General features: G+C 35.7%; 1 protein-coding gene across 2 annotated transcripts in view; it reads left to right on the top strand.

Annotated features, from left to right (window-relative positions):
* kcnk2a (potassium channel, subfamily K, member 2a) overlaps nucleotides 1-25,146 on the top strand; it is a 41,285-nt gene that overhangs the window by 6,228 nt on the left and 9,911 nt on the right. For both annotated transcript variants that reach the window (XM_068214612.2, XM_021467447.3), the window contains exons 3-4: nucleotides 9,033-9,150; nucleotides 20,847-21,007. In XM_068214612.2, the coding sequence (XP_068070713.1) occupies nucleotides 9,033-9,150; nucleotides 20,847-21,007 (279 nt within the window). The remainder of the gene's footprint in view (nucleotides 1-9,032; nucleotides 9,151-20,846; nucleotides 21,008-25,146) is intronic.

Genomic DNA, 25,146 nt, shown 5'->3' with positions numbered 1-25,146 from the left:
CATTGTGTGTGCATAATCATGCCCATCAGTCTATTAACTCAACAGTCTGTAATTGGCAGATCTAGAGCACCAATAAACCATTTCAGTGTGGTCATGTCATTGGCCCATAAACGTTTCCTACTTGTTATCAAGCTATTTTGTAACTGTATCAAGTAGCAACTCTCAGTAATGATTAAATCACACTGAACTGAGCTAAACTGAACTGAACTGAACTTAAACACTAAAAACTGAACTACACTGTTCCAGTTACTATGACCATTTATGTGAAGCTGCTTTGACACAATCTACATTGTAAAAGCGCTATACAAATGAAGCTGAATTGAATTGAATTGAATTGAATTGAATTGGCAAGTCAATCATAACTTAATGTTAAAACAGCTATCATAACATTATGCATCAATATGTAACTCCTTTTGGATTCTCTAAAGCTATAGAAATAAAAAATGTAAAACAGGAAATACGTTGGGATTTTGAGTTGGGATACGATGGGTTTTGTACCAACATATAGTTGTAAAAGTAGGTGCATATTCTATTTTAATAGACTGCTGCTTGCCCATGAAAGTTAAACAGTAAAATAATAAACGCAATCTTTCATGGTCGTCCATTTGTTGGTGCAGGAATGCAAGTGTGTCACCGTTTGTTTTAAAATTAAAGTCATCTTTGAGAATTTGAGATCTGCTGAAATAGCCAATCAAAGGTTACTGTTGGTCAGAATACACTCAATATCTCTCAAAACACTAAAGAATAAGTACGTTTGATTAATACAGTAAATGTAATTGAATTAAATACAGTTAGGTCCATAAATATTTGGACATCGACACAATCTACTTTTTTTGTTCTATACACCAACACGATTTGAAAATAAAGCGAACAAGATGCCTGAACTGAAGGTGCCTGAACTGCAGATTGTCATCTTTAATTAGAGGGTATTTCCAGGACACAAATGCAAACTGTTGTAATTTCTACAGCGTTCACCTGATTAGGATGTAAATACCCTTGAATGAAAGCTGACAGTCTGCAGTTAAACACATCTTGTTCATTTCATTCAAATCAATTATGTTGGTGTATAAGCCAAAAATGTTAGAATTGTGTAGATGTCTAAATATTAATGGACCTAACTGTATATAAATTTCATACCGCTGTTGGGACCCCTGATAAATAAGGGACTAAGGCAAAGGAAAATGAATGAATGAATGAATGAATGAATATAAATTTGGTTCACTGAAGCATGTTTTACACAAACTAACATTACTGAAAAAGTCGTCCCCCCGATTGTCAATGTAAATTTTGCACATTGAATCTAACCATATAAACTTAATCTGCTCTGCTAAACGTTGGGGTGCTGCCAGTCAGGTCTGTATTGATTTTCTTTTAAATGAGCTTTAGTGAGTCCATTTGACACTATTTCACCTTTGCGGAAATGAAAATGCCTCTTAACATTACATCAGTAATTAGCTGTGCCTTCTGAAGCCAGTGGTATTTACCTTTGTACAAAAGCAGACTAAATATGAAGTGACATTTTATAAGTACATACTTTAGCGTTCGCCACACACATCGTTCTTAATTGTTCTCACTGCCGTTTAAATGTCTTTGTGTTTGTGTGTGTGTGTGACATTAACTTGTTTTTTTATGTAAATTGGGGTAGAAAAATGCTGGACAAAAACACTAAAACATAAAAATGTGGGTTATGCAATATTTAAATAATTTATTGGAATAATAAGTTATAAATGCAAATTTATTTTCCAACTTTGAAAGGAAAATGGGATTTTTTAATTAGATTTGTACACAGTATTTTCTGGAAATCATGACAATATCTGTACCTGACTATAAGTTGCCCAAGATTATAGCTGTATTTAGAAGGGAAAAAAACAGATAAGTTGGGATATTTTGTTTAGTTTTAGTAATTTTCCTTCAGCTTAGTCCCTTATTTATCAGGGGTTGCCACAGCAGAATGAACCGCCAACTATTACGGCATATGTTTTACTCAAAGGATTCCCTTCCAACTGCAATCCAGTACTGAACACCTGAACACACTCTCACATTTACACTCATACACTGAAAATTGAGCCCCAGGAGGAAACCCACACAAACACGGGGAGAACTTGCAAACTCTGGGACTGGAACCAGTAACCTTCCTGCTGTGAAGCGACAGTGCTAACCACTGAGCCACTGTGATGCCCCTTCTTTAGTATGTTTTGGTCAATATAGTTGGTCAAAATATTTGTTTGTGTTCAACAGAATAAAAAAATTTTGTTTGATTTCTACCCCATCTTACTTGTACATTTTGGGTGTACTGCCTCTTTAAGTTGTATTCCAGTAAATATAGTGTGTCAAACAGGCGTTAGAGTGCTTTAAAGTGTATCATCCTTCCAATAAATATGCCCGTAGTTCTCTGACAGCCCATAATTCTACTTTTTCTTATGCCTTGCAAGTAGCAACACCTCATTCCCCTCCTCCTAAACCTTCAAGATATATAGCGTCCCAGCATACTGCATTCGCGTACTTCTCGTCTCTTGATTATTGCTGTTAGGACATTCACATTCACACACCTCTGAACAAATGCTCAATCCTGCCAAGCTGCTTTGCCACTGCCACTGGTGATTGAGGCAGTATATGTTTGCAAACAGGAAAAGCTCCCTGGGGAGAGAATGACCTCTGTTTGCCTCTTACCTTTGGCTGAGCTCTGCTGGAGGACGCGGAGGAGAAGGAATCACTTGGAGAACCTTTGGCTGCAGATGTACAGATGTTTTTAAACAGTGTCGACATTACTCATTCAGTGCTGGGTGAAAATGTGCCCAGTTTTTTCTAGCATTTTCTTTTAAAGCTCAAGGCTGGCATATGAACCAGGTGAACACTGCCAGTGCTTTTATTCCAGAGGCGATGGTGGTAAAACACCTGATAAAGGACAAATGCAGAATAACCCCCCACCCCTGGTCTACTACCAATGTTGCTACCGCTGCAGTTTAAATCCTGCATCTACCACCTACGCAGAAATCATCAGCTGGGTTGTAGTGTATGTTGCCAGATTGCGGTGAAAAATGCTTTGAGATTTGAATATTTCATCAGTTGTGTGAGGCTGGGGAAAAAGCAAACTGGGGTGACAGGGGGAATATGTCCCCTTAACTTTTAGAGACAGACCATTTAAAAACAGATGATTAATAATTATATGAACACAAACTTTTGGATCTTATTCACCTGTTCCAAGTCATTTCACTCGGCAGCCAGTATGCCCTCTCGGGCATCTCGGGTGTTCTGTCTGAATGGGGAAACATCAGATTCTCCAAAACTGTTTGCTTAGCTTACAATTACAATACATATTTGGAATCACCAATAAAATTAAACAACAACCATCTCATAAGCATCAACAGCATTTTTCAGGTTGTCCTAGCTGATGTGCACGTGCACTCGAAAGCAATGAGATCACAGTACCAACCTCATGGATGTTCTACACATTATCATCCTCTGGATAATGATCGTCTGATTGCTCTGCTCTTCTAAAGTAATTTACAACTTGGTCTCGATGATGAGTCATCTCCAGAAATGACAGCGACTCTTTGTTTGCAAGTTTGTTGGGCGTTTGAGTAGTTGTTTTCATGTAATGTGCATTTGAGAGGACGGACTGTGCCTTGATTGATGCTAGATGGGATATGGTTGCAGCCGTATAAATTAACGAGAATTACTTATATTATTATAAAAAAATTTGCTGTATTTTATTAACGTCTAACTCCACTCCAACCCTAAACCCAACCGTCACAGTAACGTAAAAACAGTTGTTGTTCGGAGAATTGTTTATGCTATCTATTAAATTACCCAATAAATTGTATTTTTTAATGCCTACCCCAACCCCAACCCCAGCAATCACAGTACTGTAAAAATATGAATTATTTTTATACAGTGTCATAAAAAATGCTGCTATATTGATGTGAATATCGCACCGCCGGTCGGCCGCGTATCCGATCTAGACTTTACCCTGTTCCTCGCGTTTATTTCATACACATTACAAAACTCTTGTTGTCAAATCTAGTTGGTTCATTTAAAATCGCAGATTTCAAGCTTTATTTGTACATATTTATTATGTCTGTCAAGCAAGTATCCGCTGAGATTCCAGTGCATTTGTTGATCACAAAAAAACTGTTATAAAAGCACATGTCTGGTCCTAGCTTCTCCCCGGAGAATCATTAGTCTACAGTAGGCAGGGCTTCATTTGCCTTATTGACACTTTTTTCCATTCAAAACTATACCAGTGACATGTCTTGTGTATTCTATAGTCTTTTCTTGAACCAGCCACCTTCTTGCTGTGAAGCAGCAATGCTAATCACTGAGCCACAGTTCAACCAAAATGATATAAACCAAAAATTCTGTATTAGTTTACTCAACCTTCACTTGTTCCAAACCTGTTTGAATCTCTGTCTTCTGTTGAACACATAAGAATATATTTTGAAGAGAGCTGAATAACCTTTTTCCAATAACTTTGATAGTATTTGTTTTTGTGGATGCATATGGCAACATTATTTCTTGAAGAGTTTATTTACAAAAATAGTTAACTCAATTTCTTTTGTTGTTTTCAGATATCATGTTTTATGTGGTGTATTGAAGAGTACAATCGCAAAAATATATGTTAATGGAAATGACTAAAACTGGAGTTTCTCAGTAATTTTCAGATTTTTTTTTGAGTATTGAAGAAAAAAAAAAAAGTATTTTCTAAAAATTCCAAAAACAATGGTTATATTAAATCAGTGGTGCCCAAACTCAGCCCTGCCGGTGTACTGCATAGTTTGGATCCAACTTCCTTCAGCAATCTTGGAAGTTTCTAGTATACCTAAAAAGAGTTTGATTAGCTGGTTCAGGTGTGTCAAATTGGGGTTGGAACTATAATATGCAGGACACCGGCCCTCCAGGACCATGTTTGGACACCCCTTTATTCAATAAACTTCAGAGAATCAAATGAATAGTTCAATTTTCTGATATTTGGACATTAATTGCAGCTTTACTTTTATAATTTTACAATTCAATATTTTATTTGGACATCATACATAAATGCAACTGTTTACGAAGGCAATTCTCCATACAGTTCCCTTATAACTAAAACTTTTCAATTATTTAGACACTACAACAGCATGTAAGTGGCACTTTTTACAATTTTCATTAATTCATCAATTTTCTTGTCGGCTTAGTACATTTATTAATTCGGGGTCGCCACAGCGGAATTAACCGGCAACTTATCCAGCAGGTTGTTAAGCAGCAGATGCCCTTCCAGCCGCAACCCATCTCTGGGAAACATCAATAAACACTCATTCACACTCATTCACTATGGACAATTTTAGCGGAAACCAGAGCACCCGGAAGACATCCACACGAGTGCAGGGAGAACATGCAAACTCCACACAGAAACGCAGCCGACCCAGTTGAGGCTCGAACCAGTGACCTTCTTGCTATGAGGCAACAGCACTACCTACTGTGCCACTGCATCGCCTTTTTGCAATTTTAGCAACGGCAATTTCTGTTTTTGCACATTGTATCTTGCATGTTCTCATGTCATGCACAACCCCGTGTCAAGTGTAATTTCTGGAAAGAAAGAATGAGCGAGTTATGAGTTAAGGACCCTGGACAGCTCCACCATTTGCCCTTCACTTAGTTCAGTCTCTGCATACTTGTGAAATAAGAACAGAACAAATCCAGCAAAGCTTTGACCTTCCACTCAGTGTAAAATTGATGAAAAATCTCTTTAAAAAGCTACACATTCCTTGATTTTAGTCAGTTCCATCTTAGCTAGCATTAAGTTACTTTAGGTCTTAAGCAAAAATATTGATCTCAAATGCACCTCTTTCTTATTCTTCAGAATAAAACGAATGAGATTATCTCTCTGCACAAACACAGGCGCACACATCTGATCAGGCAGCCCTTTACTATAACGGATTCGACGGTAAATTAAATTACAGACCAAATTCTGTCCTAACCTCCAGCTGAGACAGTAATGTGTGACGTAAAATCCAGAGATGCTGTAGAGCACTGATAAAGAACAGATCTGTGTGTTTGTTCAAGGCCCTGAAAGAGGGCATTTGGAGCCCGCCATACAGTCTGCTTCGCATGTAAACCTGTTACATCCCTCTGTGCACAATAGCAGCTGGAAATAGCATTGTTAAAATGACGAATACAGTGAAAGGGTGAATGTGAAATGCAGGTGTCAGTTTTTAAATAAACGTGCCCTATATTCATGCAATGCTTCTACTACTGAAAATGTGTTATTTGCTCACCTCTATGTCATTCTGACCCTGTAATGTTTTCTTGCTTTTGTTAAAGGCAGAATGCATCTAAAAATTACAGTCGACATGACATGAGAAGGTAGTAAATGATGACTTGTCATTTTTGGGTGAACAATGAAGCCAAAGTTTTCTATTGTCACCGTTAAATGTTGCCAAAGAAGGTTATGAAAAAATGTGTTTATTGTTAGAAAATTTTAACTTTGCTTAAAATGTTTACAGAATTACAATTCTGTTATGAATGACTCGCCCTCATGTAGTTCCTATGCTATTAAACCTTCATTCATTTTTAAAACACAAATTAAGATATTTTAGAAGAAATCAGAGAGCTCTCTCATCCTTAATAGACAGAAATTGTCCCAAGACAAGACAACCAAAAACAGGTCATGCACGTGTACTTTGCAGTATGACATATTTGATATGTTTATATACTATTATAATATACTACTATTTTTATAATTTATACTATTATATCCATCTTTTGGTTGAGACATTAAACCGAGATTCTGACTTTTTGTGGTCTTTAAAAATCCCATGGCACTTCTCATAAAAGAGTAGGGGTGTAACCCTGGTGTCCTGACCAAACCCTCATCTGTCCTTACCCAACTTGGCATCCCAATCATCCCCATCTCCCCAATTGGCTCTGCACTCCACCATTACCTGATGTGTGATGAGCGCACTGGCGCTGTTGTCCGGTGGCTGCCGTTGCATCATCCAAGTGGATGCTGCACACTGATGGTGGTGTGGAGAGACCCCACCCCTCATGATTGCAAAGCGCTTGGGTTTTTGGCCATACATAGTAAATGCGCTATATAAATACACACATTACATTGCATGATATATTGCTATTGTGAGCAGCGCAACACACAAGTATCATACTGCCTATACTGTAGTAAATGCACACTTTGTTCTCATGCACAGAACAAAGGCAAACAAAGCCTTGAGGGTGAACAAATGTGTTCTTGGATCTTCATATGATTACAGTTGAATCCAGTGTAATAACTATACTGTGTACCTTGGGGGGAGCTCCTTTTTTAAAGCGGGGGGAAAGGAGGATTGTGGTAATCTTGTGTGAGTGCCTTGCAACAGTGACACAGATGTATGACACCTATAGGATCCCTGTCCCTAAACAGAAAATACTCCTTATACAAATACTTCAAACACATATCAGAAATAAGCTAGGAGCAGGCCTGGATTAGCTCATCGGGAGGACCGGGAGAATTCCCAGTGGGCTGGTCTGTTTTGTGGCCGCAAGGGCCGGTGTTCCTAGCTGCTTGCACTCTCAGCAGTCTCAATTTTTTTTTTTTTTTTTGACTATAGCCTCACTCTTTTTATTCATTATTTTGCCGCAGGTCCGCTCTTCTTATTTTTTTTCTCGCAGCTCAGTGAGCAAAATGCAGCCTGCAGGTTACACCAACAGCTACAGTTACCCAAACAGCGGCACCTTTGTGAATATAAGAATTTGAATAATTAATATTAATGAATATTAATATTAATGAATATTACACCTGCTCAATGAAAATCAGATGATTCACTTAATTTAAAAAATTGACATAACTTGATCAGAAATTAAAAAAGGGGATAAAAAGATTAAGCTGTCAATAGAAAGTAATACTGTGGTGGAAAGAGTCTCGCACCAGCTTAATAGCGCCATTGTAGTCCAATGGTCAGCACATTGTGTTAAGATGCTGCCGACCTGACTTCAAACTTCACCTGAGTAATTTATTTATTTATTTATTGTCATTTTTAGTGTTAAGACTTATAATGATGTTAGGGTTAGTTATGTAGGTGTACATGTTTTATTTTTACTGTGACCATCATTACAAAGGACTGGATATCTAAAAAGAATTTAGCACAGAATATATATTCAGATATTGCAGCAAAGAACATTGTGAGGTTTTAAAGAATAGTGTTGGAGATTTAGCGACCCTTTAATGTTCTCATACTTATGAAAAACATTTGAAGTTCTAAAGCAGCTGTTTCCTTAAAAAAAACATGATAGTGTCATTAGAAACTGAATTAGAAATTGCCTTATTTTAATATAGTCAGTTGTGAACTGAGGTGGGCCGGTCTAAGGCTTGAAACTTCAGGGCTGAAAAGGAATCCCTCTCCGGCCCTGGCTAGGAGCTAGAAGTTTTGAATGGTGGAGGAAGTGTAGAATTGGTGAAGAGAGACCAGATATATAATTTAAATACACACCACTGGGATAGATATCAGAATCAGAAACGAGTCATGAACTTACAAGTCCTGCTGGAACTAACCATAAGCTCAATTCGATTCAATTCAGCCTATTTGTATAGGATTTTCATAATAATTATCATTTCAAAGCAGGTTTACAGAAGGTGCACATTTACATCATAGTATTAATATAGTGCATTTATCATGTATGCCCATTCACCCAAAGTGCTATAGTGTCCCCTTCACTTTACTGGGGCATTAGGACCCACACAGACTGCAGGTTGAGCGCCTCCTGCTGGCCTCACTAACACTACTTCCAACAACAACCTAGTTTTTTCATGTGGTCTCCCATCCAGGTACTGACCAGGCTCAGCCCAGCTTAGCTTCAGTGAGTAACCACTCTTGGGTTGCAGGGTGATATGTCTGTGACCATATATGCATATTACATTATTGTCAAAATCAGAAAGAGAATATTAAACATGATTAGTGAAGGACAATGAATATTGTTTTTTCACTCTTGTCATTGGTTTAAGCTTATAGAGGCTTGTAGCACTTTTTGATGTTTATTTCTGAAATCTGTTCTCTCATCCACAGCAAGTGGTGTTAGCCATCCGGGCCGGGGTCAATCCATCCGGTCACCCCTCCAATGAGAGCAGCATGTGGGACCTCAGCAGCTCCTTCTTCTTTGCTGGGACCGTCATCACTACTATAGGTAACTGCTGTACTCTATTCACCTTATTCTGCAGTGAAGAAGTAACCTCTTTTCTGCAGTTGTTTTAGGATTTCTGATTTATGTGCTAATGAGGAAATGACTAGGAATAACAAATGGATGAAAATGGTCAAACTACTTGCTCTACATACAAGTTTGTTTATGACTGTACATGAAAATCGAAATAAAATTATAGGAAAATACTACTTTGCAACATCATTCAGTATAAGGAGCTGCTTTTTATGGCAAAATATGAGAGAAAGAGACCAAAAGTGTTAAGCTAATAAGGTTCCAATGGCTGCGGCCGCTCTTGCATGAAAGAATAAGGTCAATGTGAAGACTGATTCTTTAATTGATTTGTGACTTCTTGAACTTCATCATTAATTTATTATCATTTCATTAATATGACAGAAGCTGCTTGGTGAAACAGGGATATCTCTGCTGATGTGACAGTCAAACGAATTGGCCCAAGGAAAAAAGTCTTATTCAGATATTTAAGTTATTGCTGTCATGGTCAGAACATGTGTTGATTACAGCATTCTTTTAGCTGTTTTTGGATGTGCGCCTAGAATATCACTCAAAGCTTGGAGTTGGTGAAATGTTTTTAACAGCTTACATTTTAAAAGAAAAGACATTATTTAAATAAATGATCACTGAATGGTTCTTTGGGAAACTGCAGATATTTCTACTATATCTATTACTATGAATGCCTGCTTTATGTTTAGTGTATTGAGATTCTTGTCATTATAGTGTTGCACCTAACAACAGAGTTATTTAAACAATATCAAAGGTCTCCACATATTATGGATTGAAATCTTAGTAAATGATCAGAAGCTGCATTTCTCTTTTTAATTAGGCATGTGTTGGAAATTGTGTTAACATTATTTAATATGCTTGATTAATGAAGTTTGATTGCTTCTGTGAATTCTGAGCATTCATGAATACATGTGCATGACACATTTTAAACATGCTGTAGTCGAGCCATGTACAGGATTGAAAAGCAAACTGTCCTTCATCAGTCCCCAGAGTGCCGCTGCTTAGGTTATCAAGTATGAAGAGCAATTAATGAACCCAACACGTCTGATAGATTGACCTTTCGTGCAGATTTGTAGAGGACGATGTTTTAGTTCTGCTTCCCATCACATCATTGATTGCTAATGATTGCTTTTATTCAGCCAAGCATTACATTGATCAAAAGTGACATTTATGAAGTGACATCTACACTACCTGACAAAAGACTTGTTGCTTATCCAAATTTTAGGAACAACAAATAATACCTTGACTTCTAGTTGATCATTTGGGATCAGAAGTGGCTTATATGAAAGGCAAAGGCCTCTAGATTTTACTAATATACCAAAATAAAATATGATCATGCCTTGATATAATTAGGACAGTAAGGTCTGACTCTGTTTAGACAAAAGCCTTGTCACTTAACAGAAATAATGTACAGTATAGAATATAAAGCCATGGTGCAGTGGAAAAAGAATTCATATTGTTTACGACTCCCATGACTTTGGAGGACTGCATCCATACATCTCTGCAATGACTCAAACAACTTAATAATAAAGTCATGTGGCAATGAAAGCATTCTTGCAGGACTCCCAGAGTTCATCAAGACTCTTTGGATTGATCTTCAATGCATCCACTTTCACCTTATCCCAGACATGCTTAATAATATTCATGTCCGATGACTGGGCTGGCCAATCCTGAAGCACCTTGACCTTCTTTGCTTTTAGGAACTTTGATGTGGAGGCTGAAGTATGAGAAGGAGCGCTATCCTGCTGAAGAATTTGCCCTCTCCTGTGGTTTGTAATGGGCAGGACAAAGGTGTTGATACCTCAGGCTGTTACTGTGCAGATCTCTCGCACACCCCCATACTGAATGTAATCTCAAACCAACAAATTTTCTTCACCAAACTTGTCTGATTTCTGTGAGAATCTTGGGTCCATGCGGGTTCCAATAGGTCCAATAGGTCTGGAATGGACAACAAGATTTTAGTCAGATTGTGAATAATGTTAAGAAATCTGTAATATGTAGTTTCTAAGTATTTCAATTTAATTATGTTCTGTTACATTTATTTACACTTTATATTTATTAAACACTTCTCTGATGCATCAAAAATGTTCAGCAGCTTAATAAGAAGATTTTCTTTTTTAGAAAATCAAATTTTCAGCATGATTTTTGAAGAATTGTGTGACACTGAAGACTGGACAACTGTAAATGCATCTTTACACCATATTTAAATATAGCGTAGATTGATCAAAATAACAAAAATGGTTTATATTATATTTTAGACAGCAAACATCCAGTGTTTTAAATTAAAGGGTTAGAAAATTAAATTAAGTGGATTAATAATTTTAATCACAATTTTAAATAGTTTGAAGAAATAAATTACTTATATATGTAATATATAAAAGTGATCCACATGGCAATATTATTATTTTTTATTAATATTTGGAAGAAATTTAATCAGATCTTTATAAACTAAAACAAATATTAATGTTTTACTCAATCCCAGCTATTAAAAAATATTAAGTTGCTCACATGTTTTTTTTTTCCATACATAGATATTCTTAACACTTAAATAGTTTTTTTAAGTGTTTGTTAAGCCTCTGAGAAGTCGGCACGACCAGCATCTTTTTTTTTTCTTATCAGTGCAAAAGACACTAAGAATACTCTGTTGATCTTGGTTACACAAATTACACCATATGAATCTGTTAGGTGTCTACTTTTTTGTGTACACTCACAATAACAACAAAGTGTGAGCTTTTGCAAAATAAGGAAAATAAACAGTGCCTGTTTTGCCTCTCTGCAAACTGTTTTTAGAAATGCATCACTAAAATAAACTAAAACTCTACAAAAACAACATACACAGACATGAGACATACTGTTATTGTAGTGTCTACTTTTAAAGTCATGTTGAACTTTAAAATGCAGTAAGTCTTGTTGAAAACAAATAGATTTTTTTTTATAAAGTAATCAGTATGAAGCCAACACTATGTCTAGTTTCTCAGTCTGATCTAGTTATTTTTAATGCAATCACACTCACCAGCTACTTTGGCTTAGTTGTTACAATTGTCCTTGATTTCTTTAGGCTGCCCTTGATGGGTGAACATTAGACAGTGGGGGGTGTCTTTTGTCTCTCCAGCTGTGAATTATTCATGGCTATTGTCACTTCCACCCATACAGCAGGTTTGACCCAAAAACTGACTTGTTACAAAATGTAAATCATTGTAATGTTTTTTTTTTTTTTTTTTTTGAATGAGAGAACAGAATAATTTTCACATAATTATGAAGTAAATATTCTAGTCTAGAGCTGTAATCAGACCATAAAAGTTGGGCCTGATAAGGCCTGAGCCTAACAGAATTCGGCCCAAGCCTACAAGTACATTTTAAATGACAGCTTTTTAAAAGCCAGAACCCATTATTTCATGAATATATTGTTTATACATGTTTTAACATAACATAATCTGGCATTAAGGTGACGGTGAAGCTGAATACTAAAAGAATAATGCCAACATTAGCTGTATACTCTGATTACATTAGGATTTTATGGTTTAAATAACATTTAGTTATAATTAGAAAATTCTTAACTCACCAAGATTAGGCTGTGTTTTTGTGGAGGAACATTATTGAATCCACTGTAAATGGCTTTAGCGCAGTTCTGCGCTGACTGAGCAGCACTGAACACCCTTTCACTGCTGCTGCTACTGGCCAGGATGCATACAGTTCTGGCTAATCTAGCATCAGTTTTCCATGGCAGCAGTTTCAATGTAGCGAGTGACCTTGTCGTCTTCCCTGTCAGCTTGCTGTACATTGCTGTTTAGCGCTCTACCATAATACGCAGTGTATGAGCGACCGCCGAAGTACCTTGGAGGCTAGAATTACCTTTTTTTAAACTGGCGACTGGCCTCAACGCAGTCAAAATTCACACTTTTTGACTTCTCCGTTATCATTTGTTTTACCTTTGCAGTGATGGATTTTAATGTTATAACAAATGATTTGATTACTTTCGCGCACTAATCGATATGCATTACATGACGGTTCATTTACCGCACAGGCCAAGCTCGGCTCGACCTCGTCTAAAATGGTAGAAATTAAGCTCGAACCCACCCGAACCTGTTGGGTACCATCAGGTTCGGGCAAAGATATTTAACTCTATTCTAGCCTACAGGACTGGTTACTCAAAAGTCAGGCCCATCCAGTATGTTTTTATGAACCTTATTTTAGCTACATTTTTCCCTTTAAACCAACTAACTATGCATAATATTATTAGAAAAAAACACTAGCATCTACATCCATATTATGCACATATTATTGTAGCACGGTTTATGCAAAAATACATGTAGGCTAATATATGAGTAGCTTAAATAAGCACACATTTCAAGGCAGGTCAAAACAGGGGCCCCAAAAAACAGGGTCTTAAGGGCCCCAAAATCACCTCAGAACGCAGAAGTAGACGTATCATAAACACAACTATTAATATTTTAGTATTTTAGTATCACAAAACTACATTCACCTATAATCTTTTCTTTATGTTTGTGTCTCCCAGAGAAGTCATTGCAAGAATTGACCTTCACATCTCCAACTGCTAATTTGTTTATCAATAGCCAACTCCAGTAAATCACCTAGATAGACAAAACAGCATTTATTGTGATGTGAATGGAAACCTGTCAGCTCCCAGTGTCCACACTGATTAACAAACACACACAGTCGTTTTAGGAAGACTTCCCATAGACGGTATCATTTTTATAATGTACAGGCTGTAGATTCTGTTTATATTCTGTCCACTACCCCTAAACCTAGTCCGCTCTGTATGCTTTATGAACCGTTTTCCTCATGGGGACCAAACAATGTCAAAAACAAGGTTAAAAAGGGCTGGCATTATTATACTTGTGGGGGCATTTGGTCACGATGACATGATGAAAACCAGGTGCGCGCACACACACACACACACACACACTCTGAAGGGCCCTTTTGCGGTCATCTGTAGCTGAGGGCATGGCATTCAGTCTCAAACATCAGCACATGAGTGTCGCCTGTTTGCTCGCGTTTAAGACACACTTGTGTGCCAATTAAGCTCATTCAGACACTGTTGTTGCATCAGTTTTGCGTCAGTCATGCAGTAAGTACTGCTACTTCTCTAATGAGGGTGGCATGACATTTTATTCTCCTTGTGTCAAACTGACTGGTGCTGAGTGCGCTCAAAGGCAGCATGTGACGCTTATTTGATTTCTGACCAGATTGGACTGAGATATAGGTGGTAGTTCATCGCTTCACTTAGAAAAGTTATTCACACATAATAGTTATGTCTCAAGGATGTGTTCATGAGTGTTCATACTGTCGAAAACTGAGTTGCTTTTGTCTTTGTTGTTACCTTTACTAATTAAAACATCATTTTACTTAGTAAACCTATTTTAAAATCCAATACAACCAAAATTATTAACACAGTCTAAAAAAGCTGAAAAATAATTGTGTGGGTCATAAATTATTTTGAAAAGATTCTACATCTCTAATACCTATTAAACATATCTGCTGCAACTAGTCTATTGAGGCAAAAGTCATTAATAGTGAATACAGTTGAAGTCAGTTGAAGCCATTAATAGCCTCTCTGAATTATCAGCCTCCCTGTTTATTTTTTTCCCCAATTTCTGTTTAACGGAGAGAAGATTTTCTCAACAAATTTCTAAACATAATAGGTTTATTTTATATATATTTTTACATATATTTTAATTTAAATTGACCGTAAATGCTGATTTAACTTTCCTTTCTTCATTTTTATCAATCATCAATTTTGTTTACTCTTGTAACCCTTTTCAATATGCAGTACAGACAATAGCAATAATGAAATAAAGTCAATAGTAATAATGATGATGGTAATAATAATAATTTCACATAACTTGCCTCCCTCACTCGCTCATTCACTTTCCTTTCTTTTATTTACTGTTTATCAGTGGTTGCCACAGGAGAAGGAACCACCAGTTACTCTGGAATAATTAAATTAAATGCTTTATTTGAACTGTACACTCTGGTTCTATAAGGTGGTTTTCATAGTGATACAATAGAACCATTCTAGGTTCCACAAAGAAATATTTAGTAAACAGTTCTTAAAACAGCAGTTTGTTTCTTAGTGTCCAAAACATTTGAATAATCTAAAGAGAGATTTTCTATTTATTTTTGTACACTTTGTATTAGGGCTGCACAATGTATTGTTTTAGCATCGATATGGGAATGTATGCATCCGCAGTAGTCAGATCGCTTGGATATCCAATGTTGATTATATTTGAGCAAATGTCACAGTTCAGAACAAAAGATTTGTGGAGTCACTGCAGAGTTTAACCACAGCAAAGTGACATTTTATAGTTTGCATGTTTATAAAATCTGAGAGAGATTAAAGTATTCAGGCACAAGACCCCAATAAAGAATACATTTATTGCATAATATTTACAATTACAAAACTATAAAGGATGTCTTGCTTATTTCATTATCATCTTGTAATGTGAAGTGACGCTGGACAAAGAAGTGGTGCGGATCCAAACGCAGAGTTTAATGAACAGAGAATGGTCAGTCAAGTAACGGTCAACACGGGGGCAAAGAAATGCATACATGCAAATACAGAATCATAGACAAATACACAGGCAAGGAGTGAAAAGGCAGGAAGCAGACAGGGTAAAACAAGCAAAACAAAGCAAGGATCAAAAACAAGGAAGGCACTTTATAGTCCATGTAATCAGTTCATGAGTGGCTTCAGCTGTGGGTGTTTGCAATCAGACAGGATCTAGGACAGGTGTGTGAGTGGTGCATGACTGGATCTTGTAGTTCTTTTGCAGGCAGACTCTGTTTACAAGTTTGTGAGCGTTTGAGTAGTTGCTGCTGTCATGTGATATGCCTTTAACGTGAAGGACTGTACCTCGCGTTGGTTTTATACAGATTATAAGCGTTTATTTTCATGTGTAGTAGGTTCATTTAAAAGTAGGGATTTCAAGCTTTATGTGAATATGTTTCTTATGTCTGTGAAGCAAGTATTTGCAGAGATTCCAGTGTGTTTGTCGACCACCAAACTGTCGTAAAAGCACACGTCTGATCCAAGTTTTTCCCCTCAAAAAACATCAGTCTTTAGCGATCGATGATTGGCTCCTTATTGGCGGGCCTCATTCGCCATATTAACAGTTACACTTTTCCCTATTCTAAACTATACGAGTGACATGTCTTGTGTATTCTATAGTTTTAGGTACTACATCTGCCATTTCACCATTATCACATGACCCACCTGTATTTGCACACTTGAAGAAACTCACTAGAAGTAGCAGGTCATCCATCATTCTCACCTTCTGTTTTCAAAAACAATGAATTCGGCTGTACTACCCAGACGGCTCACATGCTGTTTTTCTGCATGCTAAATAGTCGGGAAACATGCGATTTTTATTGCATCATAAGAGTTCATGACAACAGACCTGCAGTCAGTTCAGAATGAAATTGAATTGAGGAAGTTCAGGAGCATGATCAAGCTCAAACCGGTGCGCAATTGTGTCCAATTAAACTCTGTCTTCTTATATTGTGAACGGCAAGGGCAGTCTCTGAATCGTCAAGTGTATTATTGCAGTAAACACATATTACCCCTGTTTCATCAGACAAAGAAATTCTTCAAAAAGAACACAAAGAATGGCCTTCTCAGCTCCTCAATTCCTGCATAATCAGAGCGCCACATTTTACATTTGAAACACATCTTGCAACGTTTTGCTAGGATCAGGAGTGTTGAGTCACAGTAGAAACAGTCACGCTGTTTGCATGTTACACCTTCAGTTTTTACGGAGAGATCAGATGAGACACATCTGTTATGCAGGAAGAATAAAACACTCAATTTCTTGTTAATTGCGTAAGACACATATGCTGACATACAATTGCATCAACTCCTGCGGCTAATGTCTTTTTACATTTATAAATGTGTCTCCATCAAAGTCATTTGCATTTAAAATGACATGCAAATAAGTTCTGCTGGTATGTTTTTTACATGTGTGTTTTTATCTTCTTATATCTGCATAATCAAACAGACTGCAGACATGATTAGCAGGCTGTATTTGGTGCACCGGTTGCCAGTTTGGTTTCTTATCTAGGTCTCTGCCAAATGATTTATTCATTATTACATGTTGTTTGTTTCCATTTAATGTCAGGAAATGAGATGTTATCTGAACAATGACGAGTCTGCCGACAGTAGTTTTCGTCGGGGGAAAACAGAAATGCTCAAGCCATTAACACACGTCATCAATTTTTAATGCTTAGAAACTTGACTCATTTTAGTTAATCTTCTGGAACAAGTATGATGCTTGAAACCAACCATGAACATATGGGCATCATTTTTTTTCTCAAAAAGACTACGGTTAGAGACTTTTTGTTTGTGTCCATTGTGCTTATGTTTAATTAACGTTGTCTCACAGGGAACTGATTTTTATGGCTCTTTCAAGGTTTTTTGATTTAATTAGAAGACAGATTGCATGATGAGTGATTGAGGCCGGTTAATGAGTTTCAAGGAAGATGGAGGAGTAATTGGATGGAGGCTCTTGCAGAAACGTCTCCTACTGCTGTGGTTCACCCGGGATGACTTTTTCTTCTCTTAATTGCTTAAATTCCTGCTGTGCCAGCACTACCACAATCACTGGTATTCTTGCTATCTTGTAGTCTTGCATTTGAACATGCTGAATTAAATTTTTTGCTAAACTAGTATTTAAAGGGTCTAAATTGGTTTGTTGAATGTAGAAACCCTAGTTTCAGTGACCGGTGGTCATTTAGTGAACTGCAACCATTACATTTTTTGTTGATGAGACAGAATGTCATTTACTACCCTCATATGCTCAGGACAAAGATTCAGTTTTTAAAGTTACAGTTTTGATTATGGATGCGCGACATATCGGCGGCCATATCATTATCGGCCAATAAATTTTTAATGTTATCGTTGTCGATCTGATATCAAAATGAGGCCGATATCTTTATAAGCCGATAGATTACGTAATTGTACTGAACATGCTTTGGTCGAACCAGCTATTTTGGTTTTAATCGCCTCAGGAAAAATATTACATGTGCAAACATGATAGCAGTGATGCACACATGCTAAACAACTCGTTGGGTTGTTTGTAATCTAATATGATTATTTGTTCTTATCAACGCATGTGTTGTTGATGTAAGATTGTATTCAGCTTGATCGGCATATTTATAATTATTATAAATACACACATGATGGTTATTACCACGCACACACGCACTGACTAGTGAGCACTGTGTTTGTCATAAAGTCATCAGTGCTCAATGCTCAGGTGTTGTATCAAAATCTGACTCTGAGGACAACTCTGACTTTATTCCGCATTTTCCAAAGTAAAATATATTACCTGTATTTAGCTTTTCGCTTGTACAGTGTCTCTGAACTGTCAAAACACTTCTCAAAGTGCCTTTTCGGACATTATATATTTGAAGAACATTTAAACTGGTTTCATTTGTTTCATTTTACCTAAATCTATTTATTTTACTTGTTTTGTAATTAAATCTCATTTTGTTATTTAACCTATTATTACTAGTAACAGTCAAGTTGCATGTTAATTTGCTATGCAAAGAATAGGAACTCGTTTATTTTTGGCATGCTGATTTATGTAAAATCATAAATAGATTTTCATTTCATGAATTCTTTTGCTTTGAGTAGGCTCTTTTGTTCATAAGGTTAGTTCAAACGTTTATGTTGTTTTTAAAATAAAGTCAGTTGTTTACTGTATAAAAATATAAGATTTTGACACATATCCAATTACCAACAATACATGTCAATAAAACTTTTAGCAAAACTCTATTCATAATTAATATTAAACAGTTTGTTGTGCAGACATTTAGTTTATTAAAGTTTTTATTTTTAAAGAGTTTTTTTTAGTAGTATGTATACAATAGGGTCTGCTTGTTTTAACACGTTATTTAAATATGTGGCAAAGAAATAACTGATTAGAATTAGTTTTTTGACTGAGAAAGTAAAAAGAATTATTCTATTGGGCCATTTTTTTTAATCCGTAGCATTTATTTAAGCCCTATGTAAGTCTAAAATTTTATTAAACAAAAAATTACAATTTTTAAACTTAAAGTCTTAAATATGACTTGTTGAAACCTGCAGAAACCCTGAGAAATACACATAACATGATTGCTGAGAACTCATCACATGTATTTCGGAGCAGTCGCTGTCCAATTCCAAAGTGCTGAAATATTAGCTTAAATGAAATCAAATGCTAAATGTTTAACTCAATAATCTCAAGTCATCTCATGTAGATTAACAAAACAAGACAAGTCTACAGTATATAAAGTATCAATTGAGACACTGACAAAATGGCTTTTTACATTTAAGCTAAAGAACATAAGGTTTTGTGTAAGAAATGCCAAACACATGGATAGTTTTGAAAGTCATTGATTTTTTTTTTCATTTTATTGAGTTCATTGCCTTTTTACATGTATTTTTTACAGCATTTTATGCATGTATTTCTATTCCATTATATTTCTATTTTTCTGATTATTTTAATTATTTAATTTGTAAATGTAAAAAAAGTATAAAGTACAATGGAAATCTTTTATTTATAACCACACTGTACTTGAGTAAATTTACAAGTGCAATCTGTCTGTGACGTCAGAACTTTTTCTTCTTATGACGCACATAGCACTCTTACACTTATTCCAGTCATAGATCTGCAATGATTTTTCAGTTACGATGCTTTTGGGAAACCGATTGTAACGTTAAGATCAGTTGCATAATCATTTTTTACGATGTACACAGCTTTACAATGCCTCTGAGAAATGCAGCCCAGGTTGTGTGAGAGACTATAGTTTGAGATTAAAACCTTTTCTTTGCATTCACACTGACAAAAAGGATTCAAAGTTGATTTTTTGGATTTACAATTTTTTCAAAGATAAGTGCTTGTAAACTATTTATTTGGGCTGAATTTAAACAAACAAATTAAGTTGAACATTACTAAATTTAATTAGTTTAAATTCAAACCATATTCTGTAAATTGTTTGCAACCATTTTGCCTGTTACAGTACACGATAGCTCAGTTGCTCAAATTCTGAAAATTGTGCTGTACCCAAAAAAGTGCATTAATTAAGAACAAAAATAAAAACATACAAATGGTTTGAATCCTTGCCATTAATCTGATTATTGTAAAACTTCTTGACTCTCTTTTGTTTTTATTCAAGAGACCTAAAAAAGGTCATTTGCTGTTGAATTTGTTAACATGTAATTTACCTCACATTATTGTGACCCAGTCTGGTTGCACTGATTCTTTGTGTGAAACCTGAATACATTTTAAAATCAATAGATTTACACAGCTGAAATTCAACCTAATTGCCTCCCATTTATCACATTTACATCGATGTAATGATTTGATCTGCATTGCTCTTGTACTGCAGCTAAATATAGGCACTGAAGCAGACTTCGCTGGTAGGCTGCGTGCAGGATAATTCAGCTCTAACGTTTCCTGACAGAAAAACAAAACGTCTCAACCTAAAATCTCTGTACACCAGATCAAATGAAGATCTTTCAAGTGCACATGGGGAATGTGATTTAAACCATTGAGCTGAAAATGATCATTTTGACTCAACACAATGGTCAACAATAATGCCTCACTAACTTTTGAAGCACTAAAATAAGTTTTTCTCTGATAGAATGATTTCTCTTTTTGCAGGGTTTGGAAATGTTTCTCCACACACAGAAGGAGGCAGGATCTTCTGCATTATCTACGCCCTGTTGGGGATCCCACTCTTTGGCTTTCTCTTGGCTGGAGTGGGCGATCAGCTGGGAACCATATTTGGCAAAGGAATCGCCAAAGTGGAAAAGATGTTTGTGGTGAGTGTTTCATTTAATCTGGCTACAGTCATTACAGGGTTTTTGCAGGTTTTATGAAGGTACATTGTAGGAAATGATTCCTCATTTTATTTTTTTTAACATGTTTTGTAAGTTTCTGAATTTGTTCATTCAACTTAACATGGTAAGTATTCACTGTACTAACTAGTCTATAAGTTGACCTAAATAGAATGTTTGTTGTCTCAACTTAAAAACCTGTGCTGAGTTGATTTAGTCATAATAATTACATTGTAAGAAACATAATTTTGTAAAGACAATTATGTTGTAAGTAGATTGTGTGTAATTGTAACATTGAAAGTGAATCCAATGTGTAATATATTTGGTTGTCTGTGCTGTGGCTAATATGGAGATAATCTGCTAGATTAAGTTCAGTCAATTTGAATGTTTTTACTGATAACTTAGAAATGTAAGTTAATGTATTTAAACTAAACTTGGCAAGTTCTGCTTACTTGAATATGTAAGTTAACCTATTAAAACTAAACTTTGCAAGTCAAGTTTACTTGAAATTTGTAGTTGGATCAATTATTTAACTTTGTCAAGTAAACATTTTAAATTGAAAATACTAAAGTAAGAGAATGAAGTAAACAAAACTTACTGTAACTGAGTCAAAGCAAAATATAACTAATTATATGAGGAAAATATAATGAATAACATGTCCTTTAAGTTATTGTTTTAAATCACTCAAATTTATTTACTTTAAGGTTTGAAATTACCTTCATACTTTACCTTAAGATAACACTGTGAAAAAGTTTTTTCTCAGGATTTATTGTCTTGTCCTCTACTGCAAAAATCTAAGTGAAGTTTATAAACTAATTTTGAAAGGACCGCATGCTTAAGATTGTCCACGGCTGGTATCACATTAGCTAACACATGATTTACAAATCAGATGATTCATAACTCACTGTAAATAACCAGAGTTTCTGACCTCAGTATCATTGTCTTGAAGAATCCCCCCTCCTACCCAAACTCCTTTTCCTAGATTGGGCGACACAGTGGTCTAGTGATTAGCACTGTTGCCTCACTGCAAGAATGTCACTGGTTAAAAGTCCTTACTTGACCAGTCGACATTTCTGTGCGGAGTTTGCATGTTCTCCCCTTTGCTTGCGTGGGTTTTTTCCTGAGTATCCCAGTTTCCTCCCACAGTCCAAAAACATACAATATAAGTAATTTGACCACATCAAATCGGCACTAGGTGACGCAGTGGCGCAGTAGGTAGTGCTGTCGCCTCACAGCAAGAAGGTCGTTGGTTCGAGCCTCGGCTGGGTCAGTTGGCATTTCTGTGTGGAGTTTGAGTTCTCCCTGCGTTCGCGTGGGTTTGCTCCGGGGTGCTTCGGTTTACCCCATAGTCCAAAGACATGCGGTACAGGTGTATTGGGTAGGCTAAATTGTCCGTAGTGTATGAATGTGAATGAGTGTCTGTGAATGTTTCCCAGAGATGGGTTGCGGCTGGAAGGACATACGCTGCTTGAAAACGTGCTGGATAAGTTGGTGGTTCATTCCGCTGTTGCGACCCCGGATTAATAAAGGGACTAAGCCGAGAAGAAAATGAATCAAAATGGCACTATAAACGAGCCCCCCTTCCTCAGTTTGATATGGAAAACAGACTATACCGAGGACACGGGTAAATCTTCTAAAGGAACAGTGTACTTTATAACTTCATTCACATCATCCTGGCTACGTTGTTTCACTTTCTCAACAATAAAATGTAAAATTGATTAAAGCAACTGCCTATTTTTATTTTGATATTAGCAACTTAACAGACAGCAGAAATTTTGAGGCGTTGTGCTGCATATATGAGCGTCATCTTCACTGTATTGATATTTATAACAACTATAACAATCTATTAACAATCTATAACAACTGCCTTCTTTCAATTTCAGTGAAAATACGAAACATACCCTCTCTTTTGCTGAATATCAGTTTTAATAATCGATAATGGCCATTATAAAAGTATAACATACAATAAGCTTATGTATAGGAAATAAAAGCAAGCGATCAGTCGATATACAGAATGTAGGCTACGTGATTACATTAATCATTAACTTAATACTAAATACTAAATATTTTTAAGACGTTCAATGGTGAAATGGCTTTTGTAAGAACTACAGAAACCTTAAATTAGCAAAACAAGCCAAATTACTTTCACTCAATATAATACACTTACTGTGAGAATAATCTAAATGATAATCATTTTACTTGTGCAGCATTTTCATGCATTCATAATAAGTGTCACTGACATTTTACACAGTGACCTGAATGTCAAAACCTTTTCAAGTTAAAACAAAAGATACATTCTTTCACACATAAAAACTTAATGTGAAATGTCCACCATTTCAAGCCAAAAGCTTACAGCTAAGCAATTTATTTAGATTTAGAAAAACAGTCTGTACACCTTTAATCAGAAATGCAGTATTTGTCTTCTCTCTCTAGATTCCCTGAGGATCTGAAATAATGATTGTTTTGCAGAAATGCTTGCTGACTACTATTAGCCGTATTCTGTGCTGCAGAGCATTCAGTCACTTTTGATGATTCGCTGTAATCACTTAAGTGCTTCTGGTGGCCATCTTGTCTACACTCGTTGCACATACACACTCACGGTTTCTGCTGAGCTGCTGTGTTTTTTGCGCAGAAACAATCTGGGGCGTTGATGTGTGTACAATGAACAGCAATGCTACATTTTGTTTCTCAGAAGTCAATGCGGCACAGTCAATTATTTATTGCTGGTGCACTCATTTTTGTGTGTGCTGCATAGTGAACACAATTTCTTAAAGGTTGCATGAAAAAATCTTTTATTTTTTTTATGTCGACCATTTATTTTTCAAACTCTACGACAGCTCTGTGTTTTTATGTTTTTATTAACTGTTGAATCGTGCTGGTTGGTTGTAGTATTTAATTATACAAAAGTCTGTGTTGTGCAAAAAAATCTGTTTTCACTTTTTTGTTGTTGTTGTTGTTGTTGTTCTTGTTGTTTATCATCTCGAGATCAGTTCTAATCCTGTTTTTAATTGTTGTATATTCTAATTGTAATTGTGTATCTGCTAAAAAATCGTCAATCTAGTGCAAATCAACTAAAGTCTGTATGATTTATGATCTTTTGATGAATGACCATTATGTTTAGTCCAAAGCAGACTTATCAAATCTGCTAGTTTGATAAGTTTTTGCTCACACACAATTTTCAAGTATTTATCAAGTGTATACACAGTTGAAGTCAGAATTATTAGCCCCCCTGAATTTATAGCCCCCCTGTTATTTTTTCCCCCAATTTCTGCTTAACAGAGAGAAGATTTTTTTAAACACATTTATAATTATAATAGTTTTAATTACTCATTTCCAATAACTGATTGATTTTATCTTTGCCATGATGACAGTAAATAATATTTGACTAGATATTTTTCAAGACATTTCTATATATATTATGATGATAGTGATTCAAAAAGAATACCACAGCTTTCGGGTTGATGTGACTCACGGGTCTGGAGGGGGTCATATTGAACATCTATGAACTTATTTTCTACTGAAAAAAACTTGAAGTACTCTTCACATTGATTACTTCCCCAAAGTTCTATCATATTTCTTTGATTGAATACAGATTTTTCTTTTTTTTAATTACTATATATATATATATATATATATATATATATATATATATATATATATACAATTAAACTCTATTTCTAAGCATAATAGTTATAATAATTCATTTCTAATAACTGATTTATTTTGTCTTTGCCATGATGACAGAAAATAATATTTGACTAGATATTTTTCAAGACACTTCTATACAGCTTAAAGTGTTTTTTAAAGGCTTAACTAGGGAAACTAGGCAGGTTAGGGTAATTAGGCAAGTGGTTGTATAACTATGGTTTGTTCTGTAGACTATTGAAAAAAATTAGCTTAAAGGGGCTAATAATTTTGAACTTAAAATGGTGTATAAAAAATTACAAACAGCTTTTATTCTAGCCAAAATAAAACAAATAAGACTTTCTCCTTTTTTTTGGTGGTTTTGTTTATTTTTTTTTTCATCTTTTCATCTGTTCTTTGTTTTCAGTTTTTTTCTTTTATATATATATATAAAATATATATAGAAAAAGGGGGGGGGGGATGGGTAGTTGATAAATAAA

The sequence above is a fragment of the Danio rerio genome, chromosome 17 (assembly GCF_049306965.1).
Source record: "Danio rerio strain Tuebingen ecotype United States chromosome 17, GRCz12tu, whole genome shotgun sequence".
NCBI classification, from domain to species: Eukaryota; Metazoa; Chordata; class Actinopteri; order Cypriniformes; family Danionidae; genus Danio; species Danio rerio.
This window is presented reverse-complemented; position numbering and strand designations above follow the sequence as displayed.